This window comes from Pyxicephalus adspersus, chromosome 8 (assembly GCF_032062135.1).
Source record: "Pyxicephalus adspersus chromosome 8, UCB_Pads_2.0, whole genome shotgun sequence".
Classification (NCBI taxonomy): Eukaryota; Metazoa; Chordata; class Amphibia; order Anura; family Pyxicephalidae; genus Pyxicephalus; species Pyxicephalus adspersus.
The window spans coordinates 62,266,976-62,287,024 of record NC_092865.1 but is presented as its reverse complement, the minus strand read 5'-3'; the positions used below and the strand labels follow the sequence as shown (position 1 = coordinate 62,287,024).

General features: G+C 36.2%; 1 protein-coding gene across 10 annotated transcripts in view; it reads right to left on the bottom strand.

Moving 5' to 3' along the window:
* Positions 1 to 20,049, bottom strand: part of ERC2 (ELKS/RAB6-interacting/CAST family member 2) — a 574,412-nt gene that overhangs the window by 442,671 nt on the left and 111,692 nt on the right. For 6 of the 10 annotated variants that reach the window (XM_072420915.1, XM_072420919.1, XM_072420917.1 and 3 more), the window contains 3 exons: positions 15,345 to 15,386; positions 7,581 to 7,736; positions 5,046 to 5,213 (listed from right to left, as the gene is read on the bottom strand). In XM_072420915.1, the coding sequence (XP_072277016.1) occupies positions 5,046 to 5,213; positions 7,581 to 7,736; positions 15,345 to 15,386 (366 nt within the window). The remainder of the gene's footprint in view (positions 1 to 5,045; positions 5,214 to 7,580; positions 7,737 to 15,344; positions 15,387 to 20,049) is intronic. The other 4 variants (XM_072420918.1, XM_072420921.1, XM_072420924.1 and 1 more) reach the window with 1 other exon arrangement.

Here is a 20,049-nt window from a genome sequence, read left to right as displayed (position 1 = left end):
GCTCTTGAAATATAGTATTTATATTAGTTGCACTGTTTTTCAAAATCAATGAAATCAACTATTGTTAGTAAAAAAAAACAATGCAAATCCTGTGTGGCTGTTAGTTCATCTCAACAGATAAATGTATATAAATCTATACATCTCTTTTTAAGAACAATAAAATATGAAAACATGTTAAAAGTCACATAAAATAACTGTAAAAAATACTATAATCGATATTGGGAGAAATTCACACTTTATGAAGAATCTAAACCCCAGAACTTTTTGGGAATCTGCCAATTCTGAATGTGCCTAAGCCATTACACTAATAAAGAAGACTCTGCAATGTTAACCTATATGGATGTCATATAATAGTAAACCCCTACATTTCAAATGTCTTAATAATACAAAATGGCACTGGACGGTCAAAGCACACCTAAAGCCAAAAGCTTTTTTCAGTTTGGAAATTGAGAGTTTTTGAAAATTTAGAATTGTTTGACTATCTGTGTGAGTGAGTAAGCGGAGAGATGACCTAATTAGTCTGTTGTTGCTCTTTCACTATCCAATCAGTAGGCTGGGGGTGGGTGACGACAGCTTAATTGTAACAAAAAAATTATATCATTCCTCTGCCTGTTGTGTCTGCCAAGACTGTAGTCTGGTTGGACTAGACAGATACAAAATCAATCATTAAAATTCTGTTCTCTAAATATAACCTGTTAACAGTGATCTCCCCACCCGGCACTTTTCAGCAACCACCCGGCTGTTTTTGGGTGCCTACTGATGTATTGGGTCACAATTTAGGGGCCACCACCAGCCTACAGTTCCTTCCCACCAAGCTTACAAAAAATTCTGGGTTGAGCACTATGTTAACAATTTTGTCTGATTTTCTAAAAAGGAGGAAGGAGGAGGACTACTGATAAAGCAAATTAGCTACCTTTTCTATTCCAGACAGACAGACAATATTATCATGTTTAATTGTGCCATGTATACACTTATATATAACTATTTTACATTTTATTTATTTGTTAGTAGTAGTATAGTGTTATCTTGTTCAAATAATAGCTAGTCAAAAACCAGACAAAAGTCAACACCACCCACTTTCTCCCTGAAGAGCAAAAAGAAAGAAAAGTACAAAAACATAACATAATAAAATCAAATCTTCCCAAATCTATTTCAAAAGTGATTTATAGTGGATCTGAACATAGATGTGCTGTGTTATAGGGTAAAAATGTTTTTTTTTTTTTTGCAAAAGCCGCACCCTTACAAAATTCCTTTTATTTGTGATTTGTCCTAATAAATATTAGTGCACTCCCTGACATGTTAGTGTGGCAAGGTACTCCTGTGCCTAAAAAGCTATACATTTGAAGTATTATTTCTAGGGCATTTCTGCCTCTGATTGATTGAATGTTGGTAATGTCACCACTGTGGTGTTCACTATTCTCCTTGTTGGAGCTTTGGGAACCAATGATGGTCACACTAACACGCTACAAAACAAGGCATGGTATGACAGTAATGGGTAAAAACAGCAGCGGGAGACCACAGGCAATATTGATGACAAGTCCTTTGCCTTTTGTCTGCCATTTTTAAGCACATTTTTCAGGAATCAGTTTTGTAGAAATAAATCAACAAAGCAATTAAAAAAAACACCCACACACTGATTTTTTATAGGAATCTCTTCTTCTAACTCTATGGCACTGGAGGTTTATTTTGGGAATTTTTATACCCTGATAGTTTACAGATAAAATCATTATTTAACAATAAATGATAATTTGCTTTACAGGGGAGAATGGCCTGATGCCACGGTTTAAATACAAAATATATTCCTTATCATTGATAATGACATTATCCACAAATGCGCCTTAACTTAAATGTAATCCAGGTAAAGGAAGTGGTTTCTAGCCAGCTAACACAGAGAACACATTTTTATGGCAGCTATCTGAGGCTTCCTTGTGAACGGCAATAATTCATTATAAATATAGCAAGGACTATTTCTTATTTGCTCATTGAGCTGGAACAGCTGGAAACTAATAAATCATAAAGCTGTTAGTGTGTTTGGTTTGGACTTATGGAGCATTAATAAAAAAAAAAATACTAAACTATGCGAATGCCAGTGAAGTTTCTGCATATTCTGAGTGCTACTCACAAATATCCTGAAAATATATTCCATGCACAAATATCTTGCATAATAATTGAACCCCTATATTTCTTTTTCAGTCCGGTTTCTTTCTAATGGTATTGTATGTATGAAAGGATAAGCATATAAATATTTTTACTATGCATTTAAAAATTTGCTTTAAAAAGAATCTATTACTTAGCATTTATTGTAAAAAGTGTCTTTGTAAAGCCCACCCCCTGACGAGTGTGATAAACCCACCCCTGACCGTCGTTTAAAGCCCACCCCTGACCATTTTAGTGTGTCTACTACTGCAAAATACATGGTGTTACCAGGTATGAGGAGGCATGTGATCTCCTACTGTATGTATATAATGTATATAAATATATATATATATATATATATATATATACTACTTAATCCTAGTGGTTAATTACTATGCCTAATCACTGTCACATTACAAAGTGGATGAGTATTTGCCGAAGTACCCAGTATTTTGGTGCAGTTCTGACAGGAAGAGAAACAGAGAAGAAGAACTGGAAAATAAAGTTGTCAGGAGGTGGCCTTTACAAAGACACTTTGGGCCTGATTAATTTAAGTCCTCCAAATCTGGAGAGGATACACTTTCATCAGTGAAGTTGGGGGATCCAGCAAACCCAGGATTGATTTCTTAAAAGTCATTTGCTATTTGTTAGCAAATGTTTTCAATCCTGGATCAGATCCATTCCAAGTTTGTTGAATCATCCAGGTTCACCAATGAAAGTGTATGCTCCCTAGCCTTGGAGAGCTTTTAGGCCCTTTGTCCTAAATGGACAATGATGGTTTATCTTTAAACTTATAGCCCCTTTGCTTGAGATTTTGGGTGTGCTGCTATGTTTATTGGTCATTGGGAAGTTCTAAAGTTGGAAAGGTTGTCTCTTGATAGTGACTGAATAGAGGGTACTATCTCCTAACAACCAGTTTGTGAGTTTACACAAATAGTGTCTTCTCTTAAAAAGAACACTATAACAAAAATGTTGAATTCAGATAATTGTAGGCCTGAAATTACAGTACTTGTTTTTTTTTCTACTTTTAAAACATATTTACTTGCAGACAAAGTTTTCCAGCAAAAGTGACCATTACAGGAGTTAGGACAAAAATAACTCACAACACGTGGGCAGTTGAAGCAACAGTCTTAAGCAAGTTGAAGCAAATGTAAAAAAAAGTCACCTTGTAAGCACAAGGTTTGGCCCGAACCTCTGTCATCAAAATAATTATTTAATTGCATCATGATGACATTCCATGGCTATGTACTGTAAACCAATATAATAACAAAAGCCAACAATATCCAAGCAGAAATGTACCCGATGTCAGAACACTAATGACAATCTACTGTCATAGAGAACAGCTAGTGATCCACTGAGCGTGATCTTATCCTCGGGGATGCTTCTGACTGGTTCAATGTTTACCTGCTATTTACTATTCTTTTGTAATACTTTTAAATAAAATTGTTCACAGTATCAATAAACCAAGAAATTAAAATATTCTATAGGTTTTATCATTTTAAAGAATTTGAGGAGTATTTTTTTTTTTTTTACAAATCTTTTCAAAAAAATAATGGGCCTGATTTATTAAAGCTCTACAAGGCTGGAGAGAATACACTTTCATCAGTGAAGCTGGGTGATCCTGCAAACCTGGATTGGAATTCTTCAAAGTCATTTGCTAGCAAATGTTTTGAATCCTGGACCAGATCTATTTCAGGTTTGCTGGATCACCCAGCTTCACTGATGAAAATGCATCCTTTCCAGCCTTGGAGAGATTTTTTAAATAAGGCCCAATGCCTCTAATAGGCTCACATTGCTATCTCTATTTCTCCCAATTGTCTTTCTGCATTGTCACCCCATCACTTGATCTCCTAATGTAGACTACAAACAGCCATGCCAACTCCAACTGCATGTGAAAGTTTTCAACATCAGAAAACACACCTTGACAATTAACATGCAGCAGTTGAATGAGTGCATGTATGTAGTTAGGAAGTGGCTGCAAAGAGAATGCTGATATTAAACAATAAATAAACACAAATTAAAAATGCCTGTATTAAAAAAAAACAATTGATTTATTAAAGCTCTCCAAGGCTGGAGAAGATACACTTTCTTCATTTTTTCATGAATAAATAAGGATCATAGTGCTGTCTTTAGTTAGGCTATGTACACCTGCGCTAGATTTATGTCACTAGAAATGATCAGGAAAGAACACACAGTACAAAGTGTACACACAGCACTATTAGTTCTATGTTCACTAGTTCTATGGAGAGGGGAAGGGGGAGGACAAGCAAGGGGCACAATGATGCATCCTTTTTAGGAAAGTAGAGTGGTCCTCCCTGTTTGGTTGTATATTGATCTGTTGTGATGAATCAAGAAATTACATCAGGGGGATATCAGCCATTTGCTATGGAGGAAAGAGCACCCTACCTAGAAAGTGAACATAGACTTTGGGTATGCCTCCACTTTAATGATGGTAAGAAACACAGCTAAACAGTTCCCAGTAAATACTACACAGAGGATTTAGATTACCAAAAGATATTAGAGACTCTACTGAGAAAGCATTAACTCTGTCTAGGATTCGAAATATCAACTGTCTCTAACATTAACTCTCAAACTATAAAAAAGTCATTTTCATATTTTCAAGCTTAACTATGCTTTTTAAGACTTGAATATATTCTATCACTTGCACATTCTGGCTACTTTTAGCAATTTTGCCAATAAACAGCTGTGCCCAATTGTGCTAAAAGCCAATACCCCCTTCAAGTCCCACTTTGTAATGTTATTCTATTCGGCCTAATAGTCATTTTAGTCTTTTTCTCATAGTAGAGGCCAATAAAAAAACAATTACTTAATCTGTCAGAATGGGTTACAGCAGATTTGCAATTTAGCACGTGATTAATGAGGGTACTGCAGTGGACGAATAGGCATACCTCTGTCTGAAGGATCGCAGCCCTCTGTTCTTTGGCAGTAAGAGATTCCTTAAGTACTTCAATGTGTTGCTTGCAGTCTGAATTCTGATTGCCAAGAGTTTCCAGCTTGGTTTGTAAGGCAAGAAGTTCAGATTCTTTCTTTGACAGTTCCAGCTTCAACTGGTCAATCTGCAAAATGATAATATTTTAAAATAATTCACTATGACCATTTGCTTAACAATTACAAATGGGAACAAGTCTTGGCTTATTCAGTAACACAGTGCAGTGCTGGAGTATAATGGGGGCAGTCTGTGCTGTGGTCAGGGATTTAACTATAACAGAGCACTGACCATTCACATTCAATATCATCAGAACCTGCAATTATAGCCCCTTAAAGCAGACCTCCAGCCAGAAATAAAACACACAGCTAAAAAGTTCTGTAATTATTAATCTGTATGAAATCATATTTTTAAATTTAAGCACCTGCCTTTAACTTCGTATAAAGTTTGAAGTCCCTAAAAAGCAAACCTCAAATTAGAGGAGAAAGAAGCAGCATGAGTAGCCAATCAGTTTTGCAGCACTGCAATATATTGTTAATATCCAACTCAAATAGGGATTGTCATTACCATATCAAGAAAGTCAGTCACATCTATATTTCCTGAGCTTTAAATATTATTTAAAGAACAAGTGTACATGAGCTTACTATACACAGCTGTTGGCCTTACTTTCATAAGTCAGTTCAGAAGCATCATGAAATAGAACCAATTAATCCTTCGGACTAGGTGAACCTTGTTGAGGTGTATTACATTTAGAAGTCCTGGAATGCTTCCACAGATATACACTATATAAGCAAACCTTTTTGAACACCCATCTTCAAACCTACACTGTATGCCCAAAGGTATGCAGACACCCTGCCAAATTATTAAGTTCAGGGTTTCCTAGTACAGCACAAATTTTGGATATTTAGGCGTTTGCTATTATGGTGACTGGTGTGGAGGAACTTAGCGGACCCCAACCCTACTGAACACATTCAGGACAGAATGAAACTGCAATTGAGTGCCAGCACTTTTTTTCCGACATCAGCTGACCTTGAACATGTTCTGTTGGTTAAATGGGCAGAATTTCACAGACACAATCTAATATCCCATGGAAAACATTTCCAGGAGCGTAAAGTAATATTCGTGGATAGATGGGGTTCAACTGGTTTTGGAATAGGATGCCCATGTCAATATTACTGTTATCTGAACAGACCACAGACTTCAGGAAATCCTAAAACTTTTTTTTTAATCTTCTTTACTGTACTTAAACCTAAGATACTATACCATAAACCTAAAATGAAAGTTGTGTTAATGTCTACCTTAAACATAAAATAGAAGTTAATCTCACTTAAACTATTATTGAAACATACAACTTTGAAAATGATTGCAATAAAACAAATGTACCATTTTTCAATGCGACCATTTAGTGAAGAAATCGAAATATGGCATGAATGGATGCTATATGTTACTGTCTACTGCACAGAACAATATTAGTTCAATAACAGTAGTTCAATTCTGTAAATGTCTATGATGACCATGGAGAACATGAATTACTGGCTGAATGTGCTAAGCTTAGAAGATAGAGTTCTTTTTTAAACAAGAACACATATATATGTCTACTGGACTCCAGCCATTAATACATGCCAGTTCATATTTTCATTGTTTTACCAACAGCTCACACAGCATTGTCAGAGTCCAGTGCTGTTTCTTTGAACATTTCTATGCAATAACATGAAAGTCAGCATTTACACAAGCACACCTCAAGTAAGTCAATGGTAGGGACTGGCAATCGGCTGCTTGACCACTTCATTTTGGTAAATTTACTGTGAGTATTGCATTGTGCTAAACTGGGGAATTAATGTGCCAATAAATCATTGTAATATTTTGAAAGAACAGAATAATATTTGTATGTCCAGTTTTATTTAATTTTTCTATATATTTGTATGGACCTCCAATTCCCCATCCCTTAAAAAAATGAATGTGTTAGAATTCAGTATGGCAGCTCTAAAGCTGATTAAACCATTATCAACAGCTGCAGTCTTTAAATAATCATTACTAAATTATATATCCCTCTGAAAACAAATTCAGAGATAATTATACAAAAAACAATCAGATAGGTGGGGAAAAGGAGTAAAATTCTAACCAAAATTCTGCAGAATCCCTGCTGAGAAATTAAGGCATCCCTGGAACTTCTTGATCCCTGGCCATCTCTACAGGAAATGGACATCTGAAAACATGAACATCTACAGAAAAGTCATGGATGCTTTCTTCTACATTATTTTGATGTTTCCAGTGGAGATCTCTGGCAATCACAGAAAAAAAGCTAAATGTGATGTTTGCAAACTTTCATGATTTGCCTGCTTATAAAAGACTCAAAGTGTGTGAAAAGTGCATGTTTTCTCCTAAAATATACTTAGTAAAAAGCTTATCATATATATGATATACTGAAATCAACATTTACAAAGCCTTACAAATCTACACAACAGTAATATTTTACTAAATCTCTACAGAAAAATACCTTGCTTTTCATAAACTTGGAATGACTTTTGTAAACTTCCATCTGTTTGATTTCCTCCTCCCGGTCTTCTGTGTTGAGGACACCATTCGTTTTTATGATTTGGATTTCATCTTCAAGGTCTCGAATGTTTCTTTCAAGGGATGCAATTTTGGTGTCCTATGTGAGTAAAAAAAGATGCCACATACATAAAATATGGGATAGCAAACAGTCTAGTAAAATTCCTTTAATTTGGAGCCACACAAGTACATCCTTCATTTTCAAAGCTAAAATAACTGACAAAAGCAATAGCATAATCTGGGAATGGCCTGAGCTGTACTACCAGGAAGGAATTTTACTATAGATACCAATATCATATATATAATATATCATATATATATAAAAGAGATTACAAAGGATAGAAAGAAGCATTAAAAAAGGAAAGCAAGCAAGTAAGTTAGTTCATGAGTTATACAGATCACACAGTTCATGCCAGGCTCAGAAATTTATAAGTAATGTTAGGTGGTGAAGAGCAAAATGTGTGAATGGAGCTCATCTGCAGGTTTGGATTCAAGGAAATCTGTATCTGAATAAATAAGATTTTTTTTTAAAACAAAGCACATTTCATATAAAGACTGGAGTAGTCATGTTTGATTGAAGATGTATTACTCTAGTAATGTTTGTACACATTGGGAGCTTAGCAATTTGCTGCTACTACATATGGGGTTTAGACATTAGCGATATTAAAGAACACTGTCATTGATATACTGGTAGACAGTAACAATAGACAATAAATGTTTAACAATCTACGTTTATTGTTTGAACTCCCTTCCCATTACCCTTATGCTTATTGTTTGAACTCCCTTCCCATTACCCTAACAAGCTACAATAATTGTACTACAGCATTATTAACTAATGTTTTTTGTTTTTAGAAACTCCATGCAACATTCTTAAACCAGAAAATGTATTGGGCTACCCCACACTGCAGTTGCTATTTAATTTGATTTAATCCATGCATAGCAATATTCCAGCCAGCTCCTATGTGGGCTGGGAGGCTCTATTTGTGGGAACAAAATGAAAATAAACCTGAAAGTGATTTAGCAGCTGGATAGAAGAAAAGGTGATCCTGTGTAAGCTCCAGATTACTCCCCGAGCCCATGTGACAGTGACAATCCAACCTCCAAACACGAGTGCTGGCACATAACAGGAAAGGGCATTAATGGGTACCACAAGGTACTTTCTATGTTGAAGGATGAGTGCAATGACAGGACAGCCTAGGAAAGGTGAGTATGTGAAACTGCAAATAGCAAACCTGGTACAATGATACCTCGGCTAACAAAGATAATTCGTTCCTAAATTACATTTGTTAGCTGAAATCTTTGTTAGCCCAAATGTGATTTCCCATAGGTTACTACTGAAAATGATTTAATTCATTCTGGATGCTGCCGACAATTTAAAGATATGTTTTATTAAAAATAGTAAAAAGACCAATATAAAAAGTCATAAACTCACCAAAGGATGATGGGCTGATGTGAACAGCTTTCCAATTGGAATACTCTCAACATAATATTAGGCAGCGTGGTATAAATTACTGTAAGAAAATTCTAATTTGCCACAAGCAAAGCAAAAAAAAAAAAAAAACAAAAACCTTCTGGAGCCTCGACATTCATTAATTTCAAGAGCAAGCTGTGATATGTAAAAGAGTTTGTCTTGGTCATTAAAGAGTTACAAGAAGAGGCTGCAGAAGAGCCCAATCCCTAAAATCACCCACAACCTCAGCTGTGTTTAGCTAAAGATTTCTTCAGAAAGTCATGAAACCCCCCTCCCTACATCAAGCCTCCATCCTGCACACAAGCAGCAGGGAAGGGTTCGTATTTAAAGCAATGTCCCTCTCTCACTTTTTGATACAGTATACAGGAAGTACTGTAAATTAGTCATGCAGTATGTTATCAGGCATCTTACTAGTGGGGGGGGATTGTTAGCTAAAAAATTTGTTAGCAGGGCAGTTTGTTAGCCGAGGTATCACTGTACTTTTATTTGCATGGGTAAAGTTTAAAAGGATCAGTATTCTGTTCTGTTCTGCCTTTTTGTATTGAAAAGACTACAAGGAACCTACACTGGGAATGTTTGGGGATATCTATACTAAATTTCAAATTGTTAAGCAAAAAAGGTTCTTGATTCAATATAAAAAAATAGTGGTTTTGGCCCCATGCTGTACAGCTATCCCCTAGTGAACATCTGGATTCCTCAGCTAGGTTGTATTCTCTGTATGAGTGGTACAATAAATCTGATAGGGGCATCCCTCTCAGTATGATACTGGACACTATAACATGTACACATTCAACCTCTACAGAAACAACATTCCTAAATGAAAAACTGAATCAAAACACATGATGCACAAACCCTACCCAGACCCAATACAGAATTTGTGGCAAGGAGTCATTCCTGTGGCTACTGAAACCTTGGACAGTTGTGGGAAAAGTGGGAATGTTGGCAAACACTATAAAAGAACTATCAGATAAATAAAAATGTTTTGGATAGTTGAAAGTGAAAGTTTATCATCCTAGACAGACTAAACTAGAAGATTAACATATATAATGGTAATTTTGGAAATTTAGATTCAAGACTTAAATAACATTTAAATCCTAACAATTAACTTTTTAATTTTCGCTCCCGAAAATAAATATGCCAAAAAAAGCATTTGATATCTGTTTGTTAAATGCAGGGAAGTACCTATTGATTCTATCCTGTGCACAATACAGAACATTTAGCCCATGTAGGGTAGAGAACAAATGGCATTCAGTAGTTCAGACAATTGCAAAGGGTTGACACCAACTCTTGCCATTCCAGTATATGCAATGATGTTATTTTATTCCGCAAGAACAAATGAGAAGATGAATGCATTTATGACAGATCACTAGATCTGTAAAGATATAGGTTGTTTATAGGGATAAAATATGAGGGACAACATTCACCTTAAACAGATGTACTACATATTTTTTTTTATCACTGATACACAGAATGTGTAATACTCATCAAAACTACTCAGAAATCAGAGAAACTGGTTTGGAATTTGTTGCTGGAGTGTACTACTCTCTAAAAAACCTTACACTGTTTGTTGATTCCTAATATATCAACTTCTTCGGGTGAATAGTGTCTAAAAAGGCATATCCCCACTTCTGGTTTGATTTTCTTTCACTATCTACAGTGTCCACATGACAACAAATGAAGAAAATCACAGCAATTGGATACATTCAAAAAACAAACAAGTTTGGCATTAGATATAACAGGGACCTAACTAGTGTAAAAGCCTTAAACACTCAGAAGTAGCTGCACATAGCTCAAGGAAATCTGTTCTGCAAATGTTTATTGAAAATGAGCCTAAGCAAACAAAAACAAAAGAATTCTATACACGATCGTCTGAAGTAAGCAATACATGTTGATTAGTGATGAGCTGTTGGGATATAATTCCAGCACTAAATTATGTTTTTCTCTACTTTAGCTGCAGTGCCAAACTAAAAATACAAAGCAGCAAGAACATAGAACCCATTAGCTCACATCTGTGCATATGACCTAATCTTGCCAATGCTATTCTGAAACAATAGTCTGTTAATTATCAGAAATCTAACATGAATATAGACAATTCCAGTTTCTGTTGTTCGAAAATGGGGTCGACTGAGGCTGAGCCAAGGGAGCTCTAGGAGAGTCAAATAGCACTTCCTCTGTCATCTGCCATGGTCACAATGCTGGTAGTCTGGATCTGATTATATAGGCATGTGTATGTATCCTAGTATCATAAACAGGCTGTGAATTGTGGAAATGCACTTGTTACTTGTAACTTGTTCTTTCTCATTGCCCACTTGCAGTAATTTCTGAATTCTAATGTATGGATACCTTTAGTTGGGATATTATTTGGATCTCCGACATATCAACAATAGGATGTTTATTACGCCGTCCTCTATAATAATTGTGTAGTGGTATGGTGTGAGTACCAAATCAGGAATTTAAACATGCAATGTTAATAATTTAAGTTTTGTTAAGATAAAGCAGAACTAGGATATACAGATATGGTTGAAAAAGAACCAGCCAAGAATGGGCATTTAAATTAATCAGAATCCTCCCCTTTAAATTGTTACGGTGAGACACACTTACCTCTCAATATGTGTAATATTATTATTAGTATTATTATTGTTATTATTATTATTATTATTAAACACTATTTATATAGCGCCAAGATATTATGCATCGCTGTACATTAAATGCGGGTTTCAAATGACAGACAGATACAGACGGTGACACAATAGGAGGGGAGGACCCTGCCCCGAGGATGTTACAATCTAACAGGTGGGGAAAGTAAAACATAATAGGAGGGAGATGTGTATGAACTTTCATTTAAATTCTCTTTCTTTCACAGCAGAAACACGGGCTCATTGTGGTGCTATAGAGTCTTTTCTTGTTCCTCAGCTCTGTTCTGAAAAACTCTCTCTGGTCTGCTGACGTAGGATAAGAATATTAACCTCAAAATATTACTTCATTTTTTGTATTCTATTTTCAGTTTTTTTCTTTTAGCCTTATTCTCTTTTCCTATTGGCTTAGATTTCTGTGTACCTGCAGAGCTATCAATAGAACTGAACTGCTCATGTGTTTTCATGGCATCGATGAAATGCCAGGTTAATGTAAGACATTACATGGTAAAACATGCAGGACAGAACCTCCTAGGTCTAATGTCACTTTTTGCAGGGCCCTCAATTTTTATTCCAATGTAGGGATCACAGGAGACATTTTCAGCACAAGTTTTAATGATAGATAACGGTCCATTCAGTTTTAGCTCTTCCACCACTGAAGCATGCATGGGAATGAATCCAAGTTTGCAAAAGAAGAGGGCAGATTATGTAACAAGAAGAGGGGATGAGTGTACATGTCAGTTTTTATGAGAATAAGTTGAAATGTGAAACACATGGCACATGCATAGGAAAAAAAGTTTCATTTGGCGATCAGAATTTCTCAGTCCTGCATTAGCAGTTTTTTAAATTTTATTAGCATATGTAATTGTCACTGAGGCAGTAACGAAGAGAACTTCTGTATGGACAATAGCCTCCAGTGCACATCTCTGCTATGACAGGAAGAGAATACCAGTAAGAAACAGGAAAAGCAGCTAACCCTGAGACATAAGGTGACTATTGTAGCAATTTAAGATTGGAGATTTAGGTTCTGCCCAATTGTGACTGGATGTACAAATGCCCAATTGTGACTGGATCTTTAACAAAGAGTTAATATGAAATAAAAGTTTTAGCATCCATGTTACAAAGAAATTGAAGTAAAAAAAGTAAGCTATTAATGGATCACAGAGAAATCACAGCAAACTGCAAGATTAGAAAAACCAGATATAACAACACATGCATAATGAACTGCAAACCAATCTCCACCCATAGATGATAAGACTATTGGAGGGACACACTTATAAACCATTCACACTCATAACACGGCACATAGATGCAATGGGCCTGATTTATTAAAGCTCTCCAAGGCTCCCAAAGAAGATACACTTTCATCAGTGAAGCTTGGTGATCTAGAAAACCTACAATGGATTTCTTCAAATTAATTTGCTATTTGCTAAAAATATTTTTAATCCTGGATCAGATCCATTCCAGGCTTGCTGGATCACCCAGCTTCACTGATGAAGGTGTATCCTCTCCAGCCTTGGAGAGCTTTAATAAATCAGGCCCATTGTGTAAACAACAGGCTCTGCAGTTGGAAAACCATAACCCATATATTTTAGCTATTAGTTTTTACCAGCAAAATATGTTTTGCTTTTTGTTGCCGGTCATTACATAACTACAGTAGTGACGAACCAGCCAGCAAGAAGAAACACGTCTCCTAGCTAGGGACATGGTATCTGATACACAGAAAAAAGTTAAAGGCCACCCTCAGTATTTATTGCTGTCTGTATTGCTATTTGGAAAAGTCATGGCTCTTCGCTAATGTGACCAATATCCCCAAAACAACTGCCCTCCCCAATTGACCCTATTTTTTGGTTTCCCAATCTCTTCACAGTTGTATTTTATGTTCATTGTCAGGTCACATCCTATCTTCATTTATTTTGTTTATTTATGTGCTGGTTTCTTTTTGCTTTTTTGTCAGATGCCTGGATTGTCATCGGTTTCTAACTGCATTTTACTAGACTGCTAAATAATATCAAACAGTGTTCCCATAACTCTGTTTGTTAAAACGTTTTATTTACTTTTGGGGTATTCTTGTTTTTATTGTATTTTGATTAATAAAATAAATAGTTCACGTGGATTCACATGGAAAAGGTTCCCCACAATATAAATGTCTTTATGAGTTGTCTCTAATATAGTATCATTAAATTGCAGATCGATTCCATAACTATTTATTTACCTGTTAAGGAATCCATTTACAAAGCATCCTTCCTTAACTTTACAATGACCACACGTCGTACAACACTGGGAAATCGGTCACAATAATTTTTTAACTGATCCTGAAAGAGCTTTGGAACTAAACTATACAAAAAGGTGTCATTGTTGCTTCTGCAATTTGGGGATGACCCATTTAGGTCTATGGTATGTTGGTGCAAAATTTTTTATTGGCTGGGCTGTAGACAACAAAGGAGGCTAGTTCTTGTATTTAGACGGCTAGGTATAATTCAATGGTGTATAATCAGTAAACAAGATCTCTGACCAGAGATCTAGGTATTGCCCTATAGTAGTCTGTCTGTTTTGGTGAGCCCTGTAGAGTGCAATGAGAGGGAAATTAGGGCTTGTCTGATGACTTTCAAATAAATGTAAAAATTTGCTAATCTGTAACATACGTTTCTGCCTGCAAATTTTTGTAAAAATATTCTTTTTATGCAGCTGGTATACCAAAATATGAGAATATCCCTATGTTTACATTGAGAATGGGAAGATTACATTTAAAGTGAGTCTGTCCCATAGTAAAATATTGCAAACAATGCCACTCTTGGGGCAAGTGACTACAGCAGTTTCTAGATGGCACCCCCAATAGTCGCCCTATGCATGTTCTCAATGAATGAGCATTTGGTCTTGGACATGTGTCTCAATCATGGGCACAGTTTTCAGGTGTGAGCTCTAACTACATTTGCAACCTCACTGGCCCTGTTCACTAGCTTTTACCTATCTGGGTTCATGTCGAATGCTACCCTTTTGTGTCCTTAGAAGTGCCATTGGTCACTGTTGTCATTGCAGGATACAATGATAATGATTTAGTGACCGGTAGGAGAAACCACCGTACACCTGACACACCCAGAAGTGTAGTACAGCAGTATTGCTTGTAGCCTTGAATGTTAGGAATGCCTATTTACTGAAAAGTAACAAGGTGTCCCTGTTTGGATACTTTTAAAGCAAAAGGGTTGATATATGACTGATGAATACAGTTGTTGGAGAGAAGTTTCTTTAAATAGCTATTTAGTTTTTTATCCTGAAAAGGTCAAACTGCATCCTGCAGGTGCAGCAAGTAAAATTCTTCTCTAATGTTTTACTGGTTTTGTATTCCAGAAAAAAAAAAAAACCTACTAGACTGTAAGCTCTTCGGGGCAGGGTCCCCTCCTTTTTTAATGTACAGCGCTGCGTAATTTATTGGCGCTATATAAATCCTGTTTATTAATAATAATATTAATAAAATCTATCTACATAGGATATACAGATGGTGTAAATGAAAAAGTCTAAGTAGAGAAATCAGTTCATTGCTCACACACACAGAATTATAGGTAAAAAAAAGGAACATAACGCACACACAAACCTTTCAACTTACCTGCCAAATAAAATCTGGATCAAAGCACAAAGACGGAGATCTCTACAAGGAGTAAGGTAAAACCACAGATTCATATTCATTTCGATTCTCCAGTTACAGCACATTCAAATCATCGGTTCTGCCTCGTAATCATAACTATGAAGGACTTTTGGCATGAAATCAAAAACACCATAAGCTAAATTACAGTAGCGCTGAAGGGGGGAATAGCAGCAATTCGTGGAAAAAAAAAGGGGAATGATTATGACATGAAATCGAAATAGCTCTATTCATTAGTGGTGCCATGATGGAATTTAGATAATGAAATTCAAGCATTGCTCTTGTAACAATATAGAGGCTTATACAAGCTACAGGCTAATATTGAAACCTGGTACTTTGAATCATACTCAGGTCTTAGCTACTTTTCATAAATGTCAGAACAGCTTTATATGCTTTTAAGAGCAAAAACTAAATATTTAGATATATGTATATATATGTATACAGTATTTATATAGCACCAACATATTACACAGCCCTGTACAAAGTCCATAGTCATGTCACTAGCTGTCCCTCAAAGGGGCGCACCATCTAATGTTCCTACCATAGTCATATGTTAATGTCTTTACGTATGGTAAAATTTATGTATGTTAATCTATAATACAGTCTTAAGTCAATTTTTGGGGGAAGTCAATTACCCTAACTGCATGTTTTTGAAATGTGGGAAGAAACCGGAGTACCCAGAAGAAACTCACACAAAAACAGGGAGAACCTGCAAACTCCATGCAGATAATGTCCTGGTCGAGATTCGAACCTGGGACTTTAGTGCTGCAAAGGCCAGAGTGCTAGCTTCTGAGCCACCATGATATATATATTTATATATATATCCTTTGTCATTGGAAATAAATAAGGCTAAGCTCTGGGTGGATATTAATGACACATATGAACACTCTGAAACTCTGCATTCATTAAAACATAATAAATTGTAATTAATGACATGCAACTAGTGTAAGTGGCCTACATCCAGCTGATCAGCCTCTTGCAAGTGTCTGTACAGCAGTATACAGGCTGGGATGGCGAGAGGATGGACTATAAAACAATCAAGTGCTGCATGAAAATGCTAACAAAGAACATGTACAGAGCAAAGTGAGCAGCAAGGTGATTTGATCAGTCTGTTCTGCTCTTATTACTGTCCAGTCAGCAGGCTTGGGTAGATAGAACGCACAGTTGTTCGGGATAAGAGGTTGAAGCTGAATGTGGCCAACTACTACCGGTTCTTTAATGCTGTGTACATATTTAAGTTTGTAAGTATAGCTGGAGCTGCCTTGAGTTTAGCTTTAAATCTGAGCTTTGTGAATAATGTGCTTTTAAAAGTGCTTTTTGCTGGGCAAAAAAGGAGCATTTAAGCCTTGCAGCGGGTGTACCTCTTTTGCAAGGATAGTTCTTTTTCCCCGGATTTCAGCTTTGAAAAGTTTAGATGTAATGACTCCTTAGAAATCCACTAAGGTCTCCATCTACACTCTTTCATTTAAATGCCAAAAAGTGAAAAAAAACAAGAAAGAACAAAAAGATCTGCATATACCTTTGGAAATTTTGCCATACATAAACAATATTAGCAATATATGACAAATGCTTAATATATATTTATATTTTATGGGTTGAAGCAAATAAACTACAAAGTACCTAAGGTTTATGTATGGCCATATTTTCAAATTCGGGTAAAGTAAGGAAAGTTTAAAACCCTCTACGCTCTTTTTACCGATCATCCAAAGAGGTTTAGTTTCTCCTAACAGAGATGCAAAAACAAGAAAAGTATCTTCATTAATTGAGCAAAAATTCCCTTCATCACTGGTAGAGATGTCCCATTTGGAGATGTTCCCTCACCGCATATATTTAAGTATTTGATCTTTCCATACTCAAAGCATCAAGACAAGGTGTGTTTTTTATTGTTTTTGTCTCAGACAAAAATATTTCTCCTCACTTAGGGTAGGCACGCATGTGTAATAATTCTTGTTGGAAAGGATCTTTCATGATCCTTTCTAACGACAAAAGACTGCACGATGCATGAACGAGCGCTGTACATACAAGACCATTCTGCTCCATGGAGAGGGGAGGATCAGAACAATGGAGCAGCACCTCGCTGCACTCTCTCCCCTTCACTTACATTACGATCGCTCGCTGTCCGTAGATCCGCCAGGACGGACGGACAACGAACGCTGTACACACGCCAGATTCTCATCCGATATCAGCCCTTATTATCGCGAATATCGGACGAGAATCATCTGACGTGTGTAGCCTTACTTTACCAGCAATAACTCCAGTGGGCAAAAGTGATGTCACTGAACTTGCAGGGGTTCCAGAGCACAAATATACATTTATTTCAAATATGTTAGCTGTTCACTTGCTTTATTCATTTAATATATGCTGACTTCATCAAGTCCGTAAAAAACACCCATTTTTTATTTCTTTTAGTGTCTTATGATTCACAATCCATGTCTCCTTTTCTGCTGTCCCTATTAACTGTGTCATTTTGATAAAAGCTTTTCAAGATAATTTACCTGGACATTGATTTGCACAAAATGCATTTTCTTAATGGCTGTATTTCCACATAATTAAACTGGCTTTTAAGAGATAACCTACAGTTCAAAACAGGGCTGATTTAGTCAAATCAGCTGTCGCATAAAATAGAATGTATGTGCCAGTGCCAAACAATTACTTGAGACTGATAAAAGATTATGCAATGTTTTGTGGTCTCTATTTACCCTGGGGACCAGAAAACCTTCTTTACCTGAAACTAGCTAATTTTAACCCCTCTTTACCAAAGGGTGCACAATATATTTTTTTATTGAGCTGGATTGAAAAAATGTTTGCCAACTGCACCCTTCCCTATCTTCCCATGATTGGGTTCTAAAAGATCAACTAGATTACATGGCAGGTAGAACCCAATCATCCTAATGGTATCAAACCAATAAATGAAACAATATCAGCTCAGTGTACAATCCCAGTATACCTAGCTGCTGGAAATAAATGTCATTCCGGCATGATGATTTAATATGGCCTAAGACCCAAACCTGGAAAAGGACTGGGGTAAGATGTTGGTGCTGACCATAGAGCGTTGGTTACCCAACTGCTTGTTCTGGTTGCATCTACCCCCCCTTCAAATTTACTGTGTTTTGTGGTGACAGGGGCATGCAATGTTTATTATATTAGTTGTTCTGACCTATCCAGCCAAATTTGTTTGTATTTAGTGGGGGAATAAAATGATTAATTGCAGGAAATAAAAGTTTGTCAGGTTTCCTTTTTAGTCTGTGACCCTGTTAGGGACAGTTTTCACTTTCAGTCCCAATGAAACCTGTTTAAGTTAAGGTAAGTGATAAATAACACAATTACGAAAAAGAACAAATGAGAAGAACAGGGTTTTTTTGGCAAATTAAATATACTTTTGAAATATCAACATAGCAACATAACAATGGTAATGCCTGGTATGGACAATACACAATAAATTAGTTATGGGTATAGAAACCTAACTCTTAAAAAGTTGGTCTGAGAAATGACTTGAAATGTTACTTTGGCTTCTTCTGAAGTAGGTTGAGACTAAAATTGGAGATTAGTTGTATAGCTTCCAGGGCTTAATACATTTACTTTTTTGTGGACAGTAGCAGGATGGACCTTGTGAAAAGTCAGTAGTAGGGTAGGACTTGTGAAATAGGAGGTTCACAGCATTATTACCTTTGTTGTTTGGATTTCAAAACTTGGTATTCTTTATACTTTGTGCGTGAAATGATAAAGTATTGGGATTCACAGGGAGGACTGAAAAATTGTCCAAAATGGGATTAATTCGTAAATATACCATTGGGGTAGGTTGATGAGGGTACAAATCCTGGTAGGCAGCAGAGAGTGAGGAGTATTCTACCCCTCCTCACTTTACTAAAAAGGTGGTTTTGTCTGTGCCTGGAAAGTGACAGGAAGTGAGGAGTAATCTCCTTAACAGGGACACAAAAGCAACAAAAACTTTTAGTGTCCCTTGCACTGCCTAGAACATATTAAAAGGTTTTGGCTAGAAATCATATTTAAATTTCTTTGCCTACATGCATATTGACTGTTTCCACCAAAAACCTTTATAACCTCTCAGTAACTGCCCAGGGAAACAATCAAAATATACGGGCTTTGTCCATGTGAGCGCTACTGAATATATTTCATTTGAGTTCTGCCTGGCTGAGCACTTTAGCAGAGATCACATGACCATATGCCAAGGCTTTTGATTATCTATGCAGAACTAGAGAGAAGCTAAAACAGCATTTCTTTAGCTCTCTTAAAATGTTTTTGGTTTATTCCAGCAAGGGTGTAAAAATAGCATAAGCTGCTTCATGTTCAGTGGGATACACAAGGCACATACACATTAATAATACAGTATGGTGCAGAACAGAACTCTGTCACTGTACAATATGAAAGTTAGGACACTCTAAATAACACAGTATATATTAGGCATAATAAATTTTTGTACATCAATGACTTGTGGCCAGTTACTCTATAGTAGATTACCATATGTGTATAATGTGCACAATGTGTTCAATAATGTGTGCGAGAAATAAGATTAGTTAATGTAAAGCAGGAAATTATATATAATATATGCAGCAGAGTATTAATGATGTGTAATCAGATTTTGCAGAGCAAGGTAATTGGAAGATATGCAGCAAAGTCTTACTATTCCTTCTTTAAATGTATGGAAGGC